The sequence below is a fragment of the Hakea prostrata genome, chromosome 11, assembly GCF_041222555.1.
Source record: "Hakea prostrata isolate BN-2017 chromosome 11, UWA_Hpros_2, whole genome shotgun sequence".
NCBI classification, from domain to species: domain Eukaryota; kingdom Viridiplantae; phylum Streptophyta; class Magnoliopsida; order Proteales; family Proteaceae; genus Hakea; species Hakea prostrata.
In genome coordinates, this window is record NC_142610.1 from 4843691 (window position 1) to 4863359 (window position 19669).

At 39.0% G+C, this 19669-nt stretch overlaps 1 protein-coding gene across 1 annotated transcript; it reads right to left on the minus strand.

Moving 5' to 3' along the window:
• Window positions 1–336: 336 nt before the first annotated feature.
• LOC148999690 (succinate dehydrogenase subunit 6, mitochondrial-like) lies at window positions 337–18058 on the minus strand. Its single transcript, XM_089140051.1, has 4 exons — window positions 17945–18058; window positions 16929–17207; window positions 8087–8189; window positions 337–1518 (listed from the first exon to the last, which is right to left on the minus strand). The coding sequence occupies exons 2-4, from the start codon at window positions 17130–17132 to the stop codon at window positions 1367–1369; spliced, it is 459 nt and encodes a 152-aa protein (XP_088996177.1). The 5' UTR covers window positions 17133–17207; window positions 17945–18058; the 3' UTR covers window positions 337–1366.
• Window positions 18059–19669: the final 1611 nt, after the last annotated feature.

Consider the following 19669-nt stretch of genomic DNA (forward strand, 5'->3'; position numbering starts at 1 on the left):
GCCTAGGCGTCATGACAACTCTGGTAAGACACCAGATTTTAACGGGCAACACACCATTCTTGATGCACCATCCTCATTCTACCTGAATTGGAAGGACTGAATATCCATTGCCCAGAAAACCACACAATTGTCCATCGATTTACAAGAACTGGGAATGGTGGAAACTGGTTGATATTGAAATTGAATGCCTGAAAAGAATGCATTTCGACCTTTCAGCTCTCTGCTAAAGCAAGAAGAGCAAAGAAGCATTTCGTGAGTTCTCCAAAGTGGCATATTAAAAAAAACTAGGAAAGTATTGGAGAACTGATAATCTCTATTGAATTTTTAATAATGTGTTTCTACCCTTTTTCCTTCGGAATATACTTTGCTAGTTCCATAATATTTATAAATTTTTTTTTTTTGAATAAGATGGTGAACCCAATTATAATTTCCTACACTAAGTTTATTTTGGAAGAAACTTCTTCTAAAATTAAAAATCTAATTAAATCTAAAAAAAAAATTGGATTACAAATGAACTACCAACAAAATAGGGCAAACCTGGCACTGAAGGCTTCCACACATGAAGAATCTGGCAATGCAAGCCTTAACCCCAACAATTTTGCCGAGAGACTACTTGGATGCCACAACCCCAAGTTACCATATATGAACTAGCACTTGACAGAAATTCAATGCCCACATGAGAGACTCCATGATTGTCCCCTTTATGAGCCCTTCCCCTTAAAACTTTGGTCTTTCTGCCTATTTTACAAAAAGGAGTCTTATGTGTTCCACAAAATGGTATCAGTGCAGAACCTAGAATCTACATACACCTGGAAGAGTGAGTTATGAGTAAAAAGCAAAAGAAACCACAGTTCTGAGGAAGATTCAACTTTCCAGGTTGCTTCAATGGAATTTATTGGTTTTCCAAAAAGAAAAACTTAACCTCAGTTTTCCAAAACACCAATGCAGGTTTGGGTGACAAAACAAACTGATCTGAGAATGGGTAATAAATCCCGAGACACGATCCACACCATTGTCTGTTTCAGGCTCAAGGTGACCACACAATTTACTTGGCAGGCTTTGGGTCAGCAGTTTGGGCCTTTCTAAGAACAGACATTTGGTTTAACAATCTAAAAACAATGGTTTTTTTGGGAGGTACATCTACTAACAATAGGAACTATGGAATGACAAAAAAGTCAGGTTATCAAACCAGTAATCAAAATCAAGCTGGAAAAAGTTTGCACTGCACCACCAAGTCGGAGCATAGAAATACCTATTCACACAAACAAACAAAAAACCACTAGGATTTTCTGTCTCACAATTTATTGGATGCCACCACATGGTTTTCTTATTGAGAGACGATTAAGGACACGATGCTAGGAATCCATCACTGACTCTCACTTTTGTTCACCCACCAGTCCAAGAACTTGACCTGAGCAGTCATGGTATCCAACCTGTACAGTTGTAGCCAGTGATTTGCAAATTCCTGTCCAAAGGTCCAACCAAAGGCTGCTCCAGCTCCCAAGGACAAAACGGCACCTGCCAATCACAGTTATTAATTAGTTTTCTGTGGGATGCTAAACGTCACAGTAAATTATATCAAATTTAGTTTCAAGTGTATCAAAATCTTGTTTAATCCAAACCACCTGTAATGTAGAGAAATACAAAGAAAGATATCTTCTAAACATGACAATACAGCTAGGCTGTTGCACGCTTGAACCTACATTGAATGATAAAAGCCATAACAAAATCACAGCAATACAAACGAAACATTAGATGACTTCTTAAGAGTCTTCAAGAAAGATATCTTTTAAACAGGACAATACAGCTAGGCTGTTGCATGCTTGAACCTACATTGAATGATAAAAGCCAGAACAAAATCACACCAACACAGACAGAACATTAGATGACTTCTTAAGAGTCTTCAAGAGAACTCATCTCTCATACTCAGTGAATTACCTTGTGAAATCCATGGTGTTGATAAGTAGACAATAAGGCCAACATAAATCCACATGCAACATCACTACTGTTTCAAAAACCTCCTTGCCCTAACCTAGAGCCAACCCTGCCACCTCTAGTTTAAATTATATCAAAATCTTGTTTAATCCAAACCAACCATAATGTACCAATAAAGATATCTTTTAAACATGACAATACAGCTAGGCTGTTGCATGCTTGAACCTGCAATGAATGATAAAAGCCATAACACAATCACAGCAACACAGATGGAACATTGGATGGCTTCTTAAGAGTCTTCAAGAGAACTCATCTCTCATACTCAGTGAATTACCTTGTGGAATCTATGGTGTTGATAAGTAGACTATAAGGCCAACATAAATCCACATGTAACATTACTACTGTTTCAAAAACCTCCTTGCTCTAACCTAAAGCCAACCCTGCCACTTCTAGTTTAAATTATATCAAAATCTTGTTTAATCCAAACCACCTGTAATGTAGAGAAATAGAACCTACATTGAATGATAAAAGCCATAACACAATCACAGCAATACAGATGGAACATTAGATGAATTCTTAAGAGTCTTCAAGAGACCTCATCTCTCATACTCAGTGAATTACCTTGCGGAATCTATGGTGTTGACAAGTACAAGGCCAACATAAATCCACATGAAGAGTACTACTGTAAAATCCAGCTTTTACCTAACCTTGACCCGACCCGATCATTGTTATGTTTGTAGGTCCAAAGACCCGAAGTGGTGGTAGGAGGGACTTATGGGCCCTACTGGTTGATGACGTAATGTCGGGATTCCAGTTTATGGACATTGATGATGCTGCTCCCTCCTTGAGCACATTACCAGTGTTAAGTTAGAATCTGCGCACTGATGAAGAGCGAGACGGTTGAAATAGCAAACGGACTCCTGTGCATAATCCGAAGGTACTCCCTGAAACTAGACCTCTTGAGTGAACTGTAGGAGAAAACCCCATGCAATTTGACCTTGTATAGCCCTCCAAGTCCGCACCTAAAGTTGCTGAACTATTCTGTAAAAATTCTGCAGAGTTTGTTTTGGTCGATACTATTGGTCGATACCATCGACCAAAGGTATCGACCAACAAGTCTCTTGAGCCCGCATTTAAAGATTCTTAGAATATTCTTTTCTATTTATTTATTCCTCGAGACTGGAGCCCTATTCTCGCGTCTTTAACATCTGGGAACGTGAGAGAGCCTCCCAAGAACTCCTCCTTGGTAGTGGTGAAGCATCTTCTTCATCAATCATTGCCAACCACTTATTCTTACTTCCTTGTTCCACTTTAAAGGTATGACTCTCTCTCCTAATCACTTTCTCACTCATCTTTTCTCTATTTTACTGTTGGGACCATGGTCAAGGTGCTGCAACCTTGCATACACCTTGCCATGAACCTCCTAAACCCCATACAATGATGTTTTCACCGATATGACTATGATTGATTCACCTCATGATCATTGACTACACATTTCCATGATTTATTGCTTACCAACTTGCTTTATTTACCAAACCGAGATGAAGCTCGTGATTTACCTAATCTATACCTTGCATATGTGCTCCATGTTACTTCTAAACGATTCCCTACCTAATCCCCCATGTTTTCCCCCTAATTTGCATTGAGTTATAGCCAATGCTATGATCTACAACTCTTAACCTTAATATGTCAATTTGGGGATTTCCAAATGGACCATTGGATTATGAAAGTTTCTTGATAATTAGTGTCCCCATGTTGTGCTTAGACTATCCTCCAAGTTTCATGTCAATCCGAGACCAGGAAGACCAAATCGGGCAAGAATCCGAAAAGCCAGCTTGTTGTCTGCCGGAATTGATTTGGTCGATACTATTGGTCGATACTATCGACCAAATGTATCGACCAATAGAGTTCTTGTCAGCAATTTTTGCCCGGTTCGATTCGTTTGATCTCCGATTGTTCCGATTTCTTCTCTAACCTTTCATATATGCTTGTTTAGGACTTTAAGACTATTTGGGCCACTTGCTTGTGATCTTGGACCATTCTCTTCTCCGATTCAAGGTAAGGATAGTTATCGATGTAATTACCTAGGATATGGAAATCTTGACTTGGTATTCCTATCCTAGTAAATATAGTTTCTATTTCATATTCTTATCATGTTAGACTTGCTACATATGTCTTTTAACGGTAGCTTTGTGTTTACATTATATTACTTCAATGTTGTATCATGTTTATCAATTTCAATATATGATGACTTATGTCAATGTCATGAATCGAATGTTTATTATGACGTTGTATCTTGTGAACTGATATGATGAACTTGGGCATGTGATTGCTTAAGTATAACTTGGGATTGAGGGGTACCCTACTGGTGCTTCGTCCTTGGACATCGGAGGGAATAGTATGGGATGTTCTCCGAAGGTGTCCATTGACGCTTTCCGGGTTATTGAATGACATGCATAGGATTTGTCTAGATGTATGGCTAGGATGTCCCTATCATATCGGACCCGATTCGGAAGGGCATTGAGACCGAACAACCCGTGGTAGTAGTGTGGATTTGTGGGCGCTCAAGACCGGTATCCACTCCGTGAGAGGACATAAATTGCATTACGGTTACCCGAAAGGGGCCATTTATTGGTAGGGTTACAAATGGCTAGACTTGGGCTCACGGGCACTCAAGACCGGTGAAATGATCCGTGAGAGGGACGTGAGAGCTTCCCGTTTACCATTTGTGGATGACCAATAGGGTTGATGAGTCCGGTGAGTAATATCCGTGACTCTAGTGTGAAGGATACCGGAAAGGATCCCGAGAGGGGAGGAATGGAAGTATCTCGGAACGGCATGATATGATTAAGTAGATGACTTGCATTGAGCTAGGCTATACCCCGACATGCGCCAATACTTAGACCAAACGGTGATGTGAGAGAGCGGTGACCGAAACCCCCAACCATGGATTTGTCCGAGAGGGATGCGGGACCCAATTCCCCCGGTGATGAGTGATCGAGACTACCTAAAGAAGTATGGTGCTATGACTTAAAGCATGTCTACCATAGATGACCAGCATACTTAGAATAAAGTCATATTGCATTATATGCCTCATATCATCTCGCATCATTTTATGATTATCTTGTGGTTTATGTGTGGTGGGATAACTTCCTTGCTGAGTTCTTTTGAACTCATTCCTTTTCTCGTTGCAATATTTTGTTAGGCTATTCTACGGGGTGATTACTCCGATGGCACCCTCCCCGAGGCGGACCCGGATACCTCATACTACCATCCGGAGGTCTGGCTACGTTGAAGACTTCGGTGATCATACCGAAGAAGATTACCAGGCGTACCAGGGTTAGCCCCGGAGTCGTATGGGAGCAGTCATGTTGGGTCTCCATGATCCTCAACTTTGAAGAAGATATATTTATTATGGAGGAGACTTATGAGTAGTTCCCCTTCTTTTGTGACAGTATACTTAGAGAAATTGTAATAACTTTAACTTACCTTTATAACTTGAGACGTGTACTTAACTAAATTTTGACCTCACTTCCGTTTGGTGAAGGAGTGGATTCCGCCCACTGCCTTCTTAAGTTATCTGATTTGATATTTATTTCCGCACTCTGATTATGTCTGACACCTTATTTTTGAATTCCATGATCATTCATTGTTAGTTTATGATTATTATCTGTTCATGATTGTATTATCGTCGATGTGGATTATGTGGTCCCTGAACTATGGATCTTCGGGGCTGTGGATCACATCCCGGGTATGCCAGATAGGGTACCGGCTGGGTGGATGTGACAACTACTATTTCAAAAACCTCCTTGCTCTACCTAAAGCCAACCCCGCCACTCTAAATCCCCCCCCCTCTTTTTTTTCTCCTACTCAAAGAAGAATAGAAGGAATGAAGTTGGTGAAACTAGCATCAACATAAAAAATGTAAGATAATTTAGAAGCACTCACAAGTCACAAAATGGGAAGCCTAGAATAATAGATTTTCTAAGCCTAACTAAAAGGAAAGATGGCAAGGAATAAGACAAGAATGAATTGGATTTTAAAAAAATAAAAGAAACTTTAAGAAGTATAAGCAATCAGGTACTACCTATGGATTGTGAATGGTAACCAAGCAAAACAGAACAATAGAAAGTACAAGAAATCAACAAAATAAAAGAGAAATACAGAAACGGAAAGTACAAAAGAGAAGGCTGGAGCAAGTATAGAACAACTGAAAGGAAAGAGAATAATAAAGATACCTTCAGTCACAACTGAAAGTCAAGCATTCAAAACCACTTACTAGAACTCAAATTTCATCTGGAAAATCTGATTAATTGTGTACAACAGAGGACCTTTCTAACAAGACAGATATTCTCCAAAATTTATACCCATCTTATTCCAACTTCACTCTCACTTTTAAGACTTCCTTAACCAAGTCAAGACTCCCATCCACATTTTCCCTTGGTAATGGTAAAAGAGAAACCTACAACTGAAAGAGAACAGAAACAGCCAGCAACAAATCCGAAGGGCCAACAAAGGAGGATGCAGAGATTTGGAAGAGAAGAGCTAGCCGATTCGAAAGGATAGTACCTCTAATGGGCAGGATAATTTGTACTGATATAAGGAAAATACACGTCCAAGCCCAAAATAAGAAAAAGCAATTATGAAAACTATAATCGTGCTCAAGCTGTCTAATACTACCAGTTAATAACCAATCGCCTCCCCCGCAACTAGATAATTCCATTTTCAAGGGAAATTTGATGAGTCTATGTGATTATGCATCCGGATACGAGTCACCTAAAAAGTATCCAAACGATTTCTAAGAGGTGGACTCATGGTTCCACAGATTTCAACTCTGTAGAATCAAGTAACCAAACACACAATAACTGATTCCAAAAATTCAGGCTGAAGGACCAGGAATAAGGAAGATCAATTGCACTCTTACTGTTCTCAAAGCCCACTCTAGAGCAGAGAATTACTCGAAAAAGGAAAATAACATGAAACACAGGAAGAAAACAAGAAGAAAGAAGAATATCCCTTGCCTCTCTCAAATGGGGAGAAAGAAAAAGAACGGGAGACAGAGTGTACAACCAACCAGCAGGACACATAAAATACTAGATCATTCAAAAGATTGCAGAAGTCTCGACTTCAATTTTTCATCCAACTCAAATCAAATATCTGCTCAATCTCATTATGCTTAAAGAGTTGAGAACCTTGAGACAAAGAATTCCCATATGTATTCTAAAACAGAAATTCAAGATGGATTCAATTTCCTCAAAGAATCAACAACTCTATTTCCTATGACCATTAAACAGAAGATAAGGGGTGGGCCAAGGTGCAATGGTTGGTGGACCAAAGTTGTAGGCTCAGGTTAAGTTACCGAAACAGCATCTCAGCAAAAATTTCTAGGGTAAGGCTGTGCAGGAAAGCTGCCCCCCCCCCCCCCAAAAAAAAAAACTCTACTTGTCCGGAAGCCTTCAGCAACCAGGTTCGCCTGTTATATAGAATGTAGATAATAGTACAATAAACTGTTAACAACCAATAATAACATACCCCAAGGCCTCTGGTGTTGAGCTTACTAAAGCTGTTTAACAAGTTCCTGGAGGGCAAGAAAACACATCTTCACTTCTTCAGGAGAATAGGTGAAACAGTGAGCAGTTATCGAATAATAAAGCAGAATCCCTTTGACAGTGAACATGGTCAACTGTTTAGACCATGAACATCCACGACAAACGGAGCAGAAACAGTACAGGGAAGTATTGCAGTTTTTGATGTGGACCAGTCGCAAGTTCCAAGTAGTTAACAAGAGGACTGCAAACATCAGACCCAGCAGCAGTAAATGCTTTGCTCAGTCCTCCGATTGCAGACAATAAAATTCTAAAATATTCGAAGAAAGGAAGATGATCGGGAGTCTCTCAAAGATTCAATTCATCAGCCAAGGCCTCTTGTCGTATTTTGGACTCTAACCAATGGTATCTCATTATATTCTATCACAAAGCTATCTCAATATCATTAATCAAATTCATGGACAAGGCTCCACTTACGAACTCATATTGAAGACTCAAAAACAGAAGAACATTAAAAAAGAAAGCAGAATAAAAGTGTCAAGAATGAACCCAAATAGAAGGTTGTAACCGATATGTGAAAGCAGGGTTACAAGTTACAACTATACCATGGGGACTTCTAGAGTACTTCCAAGCAACGCCAGCAGTTGAAATTGCTCCAATAATACTTCCCGTTGCAGCAAATTTTACTGCTTCCCTTGCAGTCTTCAGCTGGAATGGCAGAATAAATATCAAAATATGCATTACTTAATGAATTTAGACAACATATAGAACCAAAAAAACTTAAATGTCAAACTCTTAAGATATTATATCATCCATAGCTATACATGCTCTATTGAAAGAAGGAACTGAGGAGCAATCAGACCGCAATCAGACTGAAAGCCAAGATACCTACCAAAATTATGTCAAGACATTAGAAGCATTAAACATCTTGCAATAAGAAACAAGTCAGCACATGCCTTCAAAATAAAATCTTTAGTTCAATTGGCACAACATGAACTACTAGACATGAAATATATAATTAGAAAAGGAATAATTTTGAGGATTGCTGTAACCAATTGAAACACTGAATATTTCACCTAGCTCCATATCTAATAAATCCATCCAGTCCTCCTTCCTCTGAAATCCAACTGATCTTGTCATGCAACAGAATGGGATGCAAACCTAGTACCCATGAAAAGGAACCCATCATGAGTCAAGTAATTAAGGTTGGCTGCGCTACTTCAATTCTGCATATACGAGACCAAGTACCTAATAATTGACATACTCATCAACCATCTGTTCTAGGCCAATGGCTTGTGAGGATAGAATGGTACTAGTTAGGAGACTCAGGATTTTTTTCTACAAAAGGCTTCCGCCATTTTACTTTCCTTCCTTGAATTACATTTAAAAGCAAATATAAAATCGTGTAAAGTCCCACCATTAAGCATGCCTATAACGAATGGATTTTTGGGAATGAAAGTTTTTTTCAATGCCTCATGGTCAGTATATAAAATAAATTCCTTTTCCACCAAATAATGTCTCCAATGTCTAAGCACCAGGATGATAGCATAGAGCTCAAGATCATAGGTTGAATAATGGGGATTTTGCATCATTCAACTTGACGTAACCAAGGTTGGGCTCCCCTAAGATTGGGCCCAAAAGCCAGACCCAACAAGGCATTCAAAGCTGGCCGAATACCCTAGGGGTATTTTGGTCATATTTCAAGTCCTTTTAGGGCTGAATATGGGTCTTGATAGAATCCCCTTGATCAAAGCGCCAAGGATCTATCTTTATATTTTCGTTTGAGTCAGTAGTGTAAGAGCTACAGTCCATTTAAGTTAGTGTTGAGTTGTTAGGCTAGGGTTCCCTAATTTAGGAACCTTACCTTAAAGTATTTCTTAATTTGGAATTTGAACAGTTGAGTTAAGTTGGTATTTGTTTGTGAGTGTAATTTGTTTAGGATACGGTTCTCTAAAATTAGAAATCTTATCTTAAGTAGTGGTTTTATTTTAGTCAGGTTCTAATTAAGTAATGTTGGATCCCAAATAGGTAAAAAGGAATCCTTTTTTGAGTCCAATTCAATTGTAAAGGCTATAAATAGCCTAGTCCATAATATTTCCCAGTTTTGAGTTGATGAAAATTATGAGTTGAAGAAGACTTGAGAGAAGTCGTGGGATCCTTGGGAGGGTGACCTGTGGCTGGGTTTTGAGCTTTGTTTCTGAAATTTTCAAGTTCTTACTTCTACTTCCAGCAATCAAGCAACATTCATAGTCTTCCATTCTCAACATACAAGTAAGTTAAGCCCCTATCCCAAACCCTAGAAACCATCTCATATCCCCTCCTCCTTCCCACGTTTTCAGATCCCACCCCAACTAGGACTCCATCATTCTAGCCCCAAAACGCCACATTATACCCTCTTTAGGATCACCCAAGCTTGCTGAACAAAGATCTAATATTATTTTCTGCAAACTTGCATTGGTTAGAGATTGCTAAAAATTCTGCACTTCATCTTCAACATTTTTTTTTGTCCGACTTCATCTTCAACATTGGGAATTGTAGAATTTTCAGTATTGCAGAATTTGGAATTTCTGAGTTCTTAACCCACTAAACTGGTTCAGGTTGTTGAAGTATCAGTAGGAAACAATTCTGAAATTTAATAGCAATCACCCAGTCCATCCACAACCCAACCGAACCCTAATCCTGACCTAGAATTCGAATTTTGTATTCTAAATTTGAATTTTCATTTCAAACCTCTTTTCAGCATTCCAGCAACCTTTTAGGCCCTTTAAAACCCTAACTCCTAGAAGCCCTAATCAGTGCTGGTTCTTGTTTAAGAGGATCCTGGATATCCAACCCTAAACCCTCGGTTGCATCACAACCTCTGTGTAGAACGCTATGTTGATATGAGGTGTCCTTGTTGCATAACTATTCCTCGTAACCTAATGTGAGAGACATATATAGCAACTTCAAAATCTGCTCAAAGTTAGGTAACTAGAGTTACTGGAGTTTTAGTCATCTTCTTGATTAGGCCAAAGCCTTGGTGGTGACAAGTATCCATTTGAACTTGGCCTTTGAAGTTTTGCTGCACTCTCACTGTGTGAGGGATGCCATTATGGTGCTGAAATTTCAGATGATATCATGTAGAATGATCATTGAAGCTTCTCACCTCTAAAGATATCGTTGGTATGGGCCAGTCAACAATACACTGGACCTTCTTTGGATTTACTTCCACTCCACCGAAAGATATGATGATGATGTAAAGGATACTCAAATTAAGAAACAGTTTCTCTTGTTGTAGCACACTCATGACTTGCCATATGTGGTCAATGACTCAATATGTTCCATTAAATGCTCATTGTACACTAAAATGTTATCAAAATAACTATCAGAAAATGACCAATGAAAAGATACAGTCCGGTAACTGGGTGCATCAATTCGCCAAAAGGGGCTTAGCATTGCATTGTAATAGGTCATCTTTCATCTTGAATGTTGTTTTTCACTCATCACCTGCGAATTTGGCGATGCCCACTCCCCAGAATCAAGTTTAGAAAAGATTGTTGAGCCTATCAGCATATCTGATGCAGGGTTGAAGACATACTCTCAAAAGAAGAAGCCTACGGGGTCATCAATCAATGGCCTAGGGTATGACCCAAATCAATCCATGGCTTTCATGGGCCAAGATTATTCTAGTGAGTTAGAGTCAGCCTGCACATATTATTGCCTTCATGGACTAGACATAAATCCAGGCCTAGTCTGATACGAATGGCAACTTGAGAAATGTCTCAAAGTCAATAGAAAGGGCTGTCATGTGAAAATAAGAAATTCCATTGTCAAATAAGCATTTCTTCGTCAAGAGTTAGCTTTGGTTGAGTCAATGTTAGGTTTGGGTTAATACTCTTGTTGGTGCGTGTCAACTAGTAATTGGTTGATGCATTTGGTAGCTATGTCTTTATGCTATAAAGAGGACTTCCGTAAGAGGGTTGATCCCCTCACTCATGAATTGAAATCAATATTTACTTTTTCCAAGTCATTCCTCTCCATGGAGAAATCTTGTGTTTGGTCAAAGTATGTTGGTGTTCAATCAAACCAATCCACCATGCATTGTGAAGTTCAGTGTTACTTTGTTGCTCTCATTTCCCCCATATTGCCCCCTCATTTTTTTCATCTATTAACAAGTCTATTCAGTGAATAATCTTCTATTTTCAGTCACTAATCAGATCTGCCCATCTGCTTGATATCAAATTTTCAAGATATATTTCTCATTTCATTTTGGTAATCTACACTTTAGCCTAGCTCAATTATGAACTACAGTTCTGCCCCAAGTTCAATTATAATTCTATCCCTCTTTCCATAATGTTATTCTAGAATTACCATTACGATAGCACTCTAGGTTTCAGTAATGTTTCACATCTCAATTTTTGTAGTGTAGTTAACCATCAAATCTGGAATTCATTCTCTGTTTAAAGATCTTGATTGGCTGCTATTTTGATTACTCAAATATAGTTCTACATTAATTACCATCTTGCACGAAGAAAGATGGCCATTCCACTATGTGGATTTAAGCCTATTCCAATCCTTCCACAAGCAATCCCTCTGGATCTATTGCTATTGTGAGCAATCACATAGGCAATCCTGCAAAGGATCAGAGTACTAGATAAAGAAGCTTCAGTCAATGCAAGATTGTCATCTTTCTGAAGATGCCCAAACTGCCAAACCTTCCTAGCTTCAACAATCCAGTCCAACACTACCTCCCATGCATTCATCAATACAAAATAGCTCCCAAGGGCAAATTGATACAGGTTCAATGATTGATACCACCTCTTATAAATCAAAGTTCATATTATAAACAAATTTCTCTTCTCATTCCAAATGAGTTCTTATCCTCACTCCTCACCTGATTTTTTATTATTCTTTGAGTACCCATCAATATTTTTTCGAAATAGGAACATAGTATGTTGATCCTTTCCCCGTGTGACTGGTATAGCTCACCAAGAATTGATGAACAAGAGAAACCCATGATACCAATCAGCCACCTTTTACTGCTCAGCAAAAGCAACTCCTACCAAGCCATCAAATATATTTAACCCTTCAATTGAATTCTTGAGGCTTTAGTTGATTGTTGATTGATCTAATTGATTGTCACTATTATCCCCCAACAACCTCTCATGACATGCTTATGTCTGCCTATGTCCCCCAATTTTCTGCCCTATATCCTTTCAAATCCCTCCCACCCCTTTTTTTTTTTCTCTTTCTCTGAAATGGCATTTTCCACGTCAAGGCCTTTTGGGCTCTATATTCCCGAGTCACAACTCCATCAAAAGCATGCATAGGATGAAGCTTGTGTAGTTTGGTTAGATTAACATTGTGTTTTAAGATACAAACATGCAAAAAGCAAAAAACATGATATGTTCCACCAAAGACTTTATTTTACAGCCTGGCAGATCCCTTATATATCATGAGACACAGGGAGACATCACAACAATTTAAAATCTTGTTTTGATGCCAAAGACTTTGAGTGTTTCATTAAGAGGTGACATGATTCAAAATGGAAAAATTAAAAAAGCTAGCAGGCAGGCCTAAATAACTGGTAGAAATGGAGAAGAAAGACATATTTAGCCTACAACTGGTAACAGATGTTGGGGTTTGAATACATTGGATTGGTGAGAAATCCATGTAGCTAAGAAAAGGCTTAAGTCATGCTAAGTTTGATGTCAAAAGCTTATTGCAAAGAAGGGGAGCTTTTTCATGCCCAAGCTCAACCTGAGATGGCATTCTTACTTGTTAACAAAAAAAGAACACCGCCCCCCCCCCCAAAAAAAAAAAAAAAAAAAAGACCTGAACCTCGGCTTTTTGTTCAATTGGAAATCAGTTCGCAGCTACATCTGAACTTCTGTAGATCACTAGATTGGTTATAAAATCAGTTTAGTTTAGGCTGAATTAATATGACACTGCTCTGGTACCTTTAGCACATCCTTTGTGTGGAACCTGGTCTGCTCCACTGGTTATCCTGTTGCTAGGCACAATTTGGCCTGTTTCAATATCCCTTGCCATTTCTTTACAGTGTGGCGTTTCTCTCAATTTTTGCCTCCCTGGCCAAGCCCTTCTCCTTCACCACCATATCTTTGTCCCTCTCTGCACACTTCGTTGATGGTGCTGAAGACACCAATCATCTTTTTTCCACTTAACCTCTTCTAGCCCATCGGGTCTGGCTTCTCCCCATCTCATCCATTAGGCCCAGTACCAGATATATGAGTTCTGCTCAAGAATGGTTGTGGACTCTTAGAACTTTCATTGGCAACTCTAATGGTGACATCATTGCTAAGCTTATCTTTGGGGCATCACTGTCACTAATGGGCTCTGAGTGGTCATTTATTAATACTAAGATTACCACCTCTTTCAACTACCAAATATAAAATATCGTTTTTTCCAGATTTTTCACCATTCAAATAACCAAGAAAATCAAAATTCAACCTGATGCCATTTCCATGCTATCTAAGAAACATATTAGGGGCTGGGGAGTGGGGAAGAAACTGAAGCTCAGTACAAGGTTGATGATGCAGGCCAATCAAACCAGCCAGCAATTAATCGACCCACAAAGAAAGTGATGTAACCCAGGGTTAGGGTTAGATTTCATAATCTTTTAAAGGGGAATCAGCACACAATTAGGGGCATTAGATGTTTCGGCCAAGGGGTTTAGGAGCCACTACAGCTGCTGGGAATGCAAATTCAGATCTGAAATTTAATAGAATCCAAAATTCAGAAGTGAAAATTCAAATCCTAGGTCAACTGGGATTTGGCCAAGGTTTAAGATGGGTCTAGGGTTTGCACTAATGCTTGGACAGATCTGAGAAAAACCTCTATTCTGTGGTTCAGAACCTATCTCAGGAAGAAGGGGCTGAAACTAGAGGTTTTAGGGTTTAAGAATTTTCTGAAACTTTTGAAATTCTGCAAGGTTCTTCTCCACAAAGAAGATGAATTGCAGGCTTTTCAAAAGTCCAGAAACATGGCAGATTTAGGGATTTAAAGATTATGACTAAGGTGCTATGGGTTTGGGCGACTCTAAGAAGAGTATAATGAAGGGTTTTGGAATGAGGGAGTCCTGGTTGGGGTGAAATGTGGGAAGATGAACGAGAAAGGGGAAGGCTCTCGGCTGATAGGGGAAGGGGCTGAAACTGCAGGGGATTGATGGGGAAGGGGCTGTGAAGGTTGCGGACAGAAGGGAAGGGTTTGTAACTTACTTTGATGGGTGGGAACTTGAAAATTACCCAACTGCAGGTCACCCCCTCCCAGGGATCCCATGACTTCTCTCAAGTCTTTCTTCAACTCATAATTTTCATCAACTCAAAACTGAAAAATTACATGAATAACTAGGCTATTTATGGCCTCCACTGACCTTCCTAGACTCGATGAATAATTACTAAATTGGGATCCAATTACCCACTAAAATAGAACTCTTTTTAAGATAAGACTCGTAAAAGTTAGGAACCATATCTTCACCTACTAACAACTCCAACTAATACCCAAATACCAACATAACTCAACATTTAAGACTCCAAATTAAAAAATTAAAAATCAGAAATTATTCTGAACCCAACCCTACTGACAGATTCAATCCAAGTGGTGAAAATGATCAATTTGCACCTTGGTCAGATTCAGACCCCCTGGTTTTGGGCCATATTTCGGATGGGCTTGGGCCCCTTCTAGGCTCTTCTGGGGCTGCCTAGGAGTTGGTTACACAGAAAGCCAAAGGAGAAATCTGGTACATGTATGAGAACAGATCTGATCCTAATCTGATGGCTCAGGTTCAGCATAGACAAGCATCAGATTTCAGAATCTGAAATTCTAGATTTGTTGTAGAGAATAGAATAGTTAAATTAAGAGAAAGGAGAGAGGGAAAAAAGAAAGGTATCAAACCTCAAACCAGACACTCCCAAATAATTTGCTATCATCACACCAACTCAACATCAATCCATTCATCAACTTGCACAAGGGTAGGGTGTCATCTATTTGGAGGAAAGAAATTAGGACTCTAGACAGGTAAGCAGCATATCATCCAAGCTATGAGCTTTAACAAGGAAACCACCTTTGGAAACAGTTTTCATACTTAAACTCTAGGTATGGGGCCTACAACTAATTAATTATTTACTAAGATGCCACTTTTAGTTCAGCCCTTCACATCTACATTTCAGGCTTGATGTTTGAAACGCAATAAAAAGACCAAAAACTTACGACTAAATCAACCTATTATAAAAGCGAGTTCTATTTCTATAGCACAATTGCATTATAAAGTCAGCTACATCTGAAGCACTAATGAGTCTTCCAATTAGCTCCAGGTTTTGCTGAATCAGCAGATAGTGCCCATCTTAGAGACAGTTGCACCTGTCATTCATCGACATTATCCGTCAAAAAATATGTAGGTCTTCACATTTGCATTCCTTCAGAAAAATGACAATATATAACAGTCTCGCCCCTAAATAAAATAAAAAAGAATATCCCAAAGATCCAAACAAAAGACATGCTCTCACTGGTGGTTCCCCCCACCCCACCCCACCCCAAAAAAAAACTGTGGAGTGGCATGGAAGTCTTCTTCACCCTCTGCCCAAGATGTATGAGGAAGGGCCAAAGACAACCCCAGGGAACGATAAAGCTTCATACAGTATTTCAGACCAGATACAGGTGGGCCGCATCTTCACAGACATGTGTATTTCACCGAGCCACTCTCCTAGACAGTGCCTAAATAATTATGCCTTTCGTGCTAGTTGAAACTTACCCACTAATGAAGTATGATCATCTAGAGTTGACACCTATACCTTAAATCAAAGAAAATAAATACGGTCTCCTTCCATATTGTCAACCCAAGAGGACAGAGACTAAGACACTATCAGCCAAGCAAAACAGAGGCAATGCCATGAACATGGTTCTAGGGAGCATTCCCAGATTACTCTTCCATAACAGAGATATCTTGAAAATATCCATTATCATCATCTACACCCCACCCCACCCACACACAAAAACAATCCAAAAAAAGAAAAAGAAAGAAAGAAAGAAAACAACCATGGTTAAGTCTCATTATAAGATTGAGTGCAGGTCATTTGAATCAGAGTTTTCAGCAAGAGAAGTAGTAACGAAACTTTTTCAAGAACATCTGACAAAATAAAGACTTCCTACACTGTAGAAGAATATGCCGATGAATTTATTAACTAGTATAAACCCTATTAGAAGTTCAGGAAAATTATTCAACAGAATTAAAAAATATTTATAAATAATAAAATAAAAATAAGTGCAAAGTTCATCGACAAAGTGAGAAGAACCAACAGAAAGTCAAATATCATAGAAACATACCAAGAATAGAAATCTGACCAGCTACCGGCTAAATAAAATTAGAAGTATGACAAAGAATAGCCAAATATTGAATCAAAGTGGAACTCAGAAATAGATCAAATCAGACAAATCAATAATGAAATTTACAGTTGGGCCGTGAACTGGATCGGAAGCGATGAATTCCTCAACATCAGAATCAGACCATGAGGGTATAGGCTTTTCACGTTTAACAAACTTGCTGTAGTTATCAAGGAAAGAAAATTTCTCGCCCCAGTAGCCTTTCCAACCTTCCCAGTGCCCCCGGAAAAATGAAGGCGATGAATCTGCTGGTGAATTTGAGCCATCAGCCATCAGTTAAAATCCTTGTTTAGACCTCCTTGCCTCTTTTGGTTCTGTTATATTTATCTCAATCGTTGGGAAAGTGCGCTGCAAACAGAATCAAGCACAAAAGCATTAAACAGGCACCAGTCGAATCAAATAGGGGTGCAATACATAGTTATTTAATTCATATTTTGGGAATTATCAGTACAGACAATTATTTGAAGCAGTATTTTGTCTTCCTTTTTCAGTTTGAGAATTCAACCAAGAAAACAAACATAATAATATAGTTCAGCTTCAGATTCACATTTGAAGATTATAAGTTTATCAAAAAGAGAGAGGGAAAAAAAAAAGATCCCTCAAAATGTTATTATTTCATTCTTTTTTACCATAGTTCTTTTTCAAATGGTCAAAAATCAGTAACGCACCATATTATTTGCGACTTCAAGTGCATAGTCGCCCAGTGGGATTTCAGCAGGAAACAGAAAACAGATGCAGAAATAAGTTTGCAGTCCACTCTTCTTGAAGAAATGATTCAATAGAGAAAAGGTGGTCATAACAGCCTCTAGAAAAAGGTAATGGATATTATAGATAAACAAATGCAAGAACATAATAACCTGCCAACATATCAAATTCTAAATCAAAAGAGATATGAAAGTAACAGAATATGATGAATCAGTACTCGTTTCATCAATTTACCACTTCCTGAATAGATTAATCAATATGTTAAGCTAGTAAATCAGAAGTTTTGAACAGGACATCCGTAATCGAGCATAGGATAGAAATGTAATCGATTAAAATCGTAAACGAAAACTTAGGTTAAAGATCTGAATAGAGAAGACTACCTCAACTCTCAACTGGTCGCGCAATCCTCGTCTGAGTCGTCTCTCTCGACTCTCAATATTTGATCGCTCTAATGGCTGAAAAGGCTATTTTTCTGAGTTTTGTCATTTTTCTGAAGAAAAGATGTTATTGGGCGCGTGTCTACCCTACGCCAGAGTTCCGGCAACCGGTTCAGATTCGGTTCGGCTCTAAACAATGACAGTGTAATACAAATTCGATTTGAGAACCAAACCGATTTCTACATCCGGATGTACAAATTACACTTCCAATTCCATTTTAATTTTGATTCAGCTTTTTTATGTTTTTTTTTTTGGGGGGTGGTCGCAATTCAGTTATTATTACCATATAGAGTGTAGTTCTACGGGTATCATAGTTAAGTTGGGCCAAAACTCGTGTTGGCTCCCTTTAAGTGGCTTAAATTATGTGTAACCCATAATTAAATTACATATATCTCACAACTAACTGTCTCAATTTTGGTCTTTTCTTCTGCCGAGTCGATGTTCTTTCTCTCTTCGGCCCATATTGAAGGTTAGATCACTGATTATTCATAAGATTCGGTATCTAGTGCATGATCCACCATATCAACTTGGTTTGATCCATGGTTGGAATCAGATCCTCTTTATAGCCCTGGGTTGTTGGTGTCTATTGCGGTTGGCAGGGAGCCTCAGACTTGATAGATGATCATGAAATGTGGAAGGGAGAGGTAATTGATCCTGTGATTCGTGACAAATGGCCTGAAATTTCTAAGACGCCTATATATCGCCGTTTGGAGGGGGACAGGCCAATGTGGACAACCAGTTCATCAGGTGAGTTCACTATTAGTTCAGCTTATAGTATGCTTCGTCAAGCAAGTGAAGAAGTGGGTTGGTATAATGTGATTTGGTCTTCTAAAAATCCAAAATGGTTCGTTTTTGTTGCTTGGCTAGCCTGCCTTGAGCGTCTTCCCATCAAGGATCGATTAATCACATGGAGTAGGAATATTGACCCAACTTGCTCGTTATGCCAATCGGTTGGAGAGTTGCATGCTCATATCTTCTTCTCCTGTCCTTTCTCTTTTGGCTTCTAGAGCCGTATCATGATCCTTCATGGACTCAGGGATCCTGGTCCTCTCTCGTGGGCCAACGCCTTGCAATGGTGCATTGAGCATTTCAAGGGATCCGATAGCTTGAATGATGTGAGACAATTTAGCTTTGTTACCATGATTTACTTTATGTGGCAAAAAAGGAATAACCGTACCTTTCATAAGGGTTCTTGGAGTGACCTCAACATCTTTTGTTTAGTGTCTAAGATGACCCGATTACGTTTCAATTTGCAAAGCTAGTGGTGGAGGATTGCCCGAGACAGAGACAATTCTTCTCTAGTTGGGGTATTTTGGTTTCTTTTGCCCAGGTTAATAGTTCTGTTCATTATTGGCTACCACCGCCATGGGGTTGGATCCTGATCAATTGTGAGGGTTCTCACCAGGGACATATTGGAGGTATGATGCTATGGCTCGGAATTGCAAAGGTGATGTTATTTTTGCTTGTTCTGGTGGTTGTGCTAATATGGGTGTTTTTCATGCTGAGATGCTTGCAATTTGCCAGGCAATACTGTTGTAATAAGGTTTTGGTGCATTCAGACTCCAAGTGGCAATTAGGACTTTATTGGGTACTTACTGCCCACATTGGGGGATTTTCCACATTGTTGAAGATATTCTTCACTTGAGATCTTTGTTTCAGGAGTGTATT

What these genes read in the sequence shown, in the direction of transcription:
- LOC148999690 (XM_089140051.1), bottom strand. Translation starts at nt 17,132, where the DNA reads ATGGCTGATGGCTCAAATTCACCAGCAGATTCATCGCCTTCATTTTTC. An exon ending in ATCCAGTTCACGGCCCAACT is followed by an intron (nt 8,190 to 16,928) that starts GTAAATTTCATT and finishes CTGCCATTCCAG; the next exon opens with CTGAAGACTGCAAGGGAAGC. An exon ending in GTACTCTAGAAGTCCCCATG is followed by an intron (nt 1,519 to 8,086) that starts GTATAGTTGTAA and finishes TGTGATTGGCAG; the next exon opens with GTGCCGTTTTGTCCTTGGGA.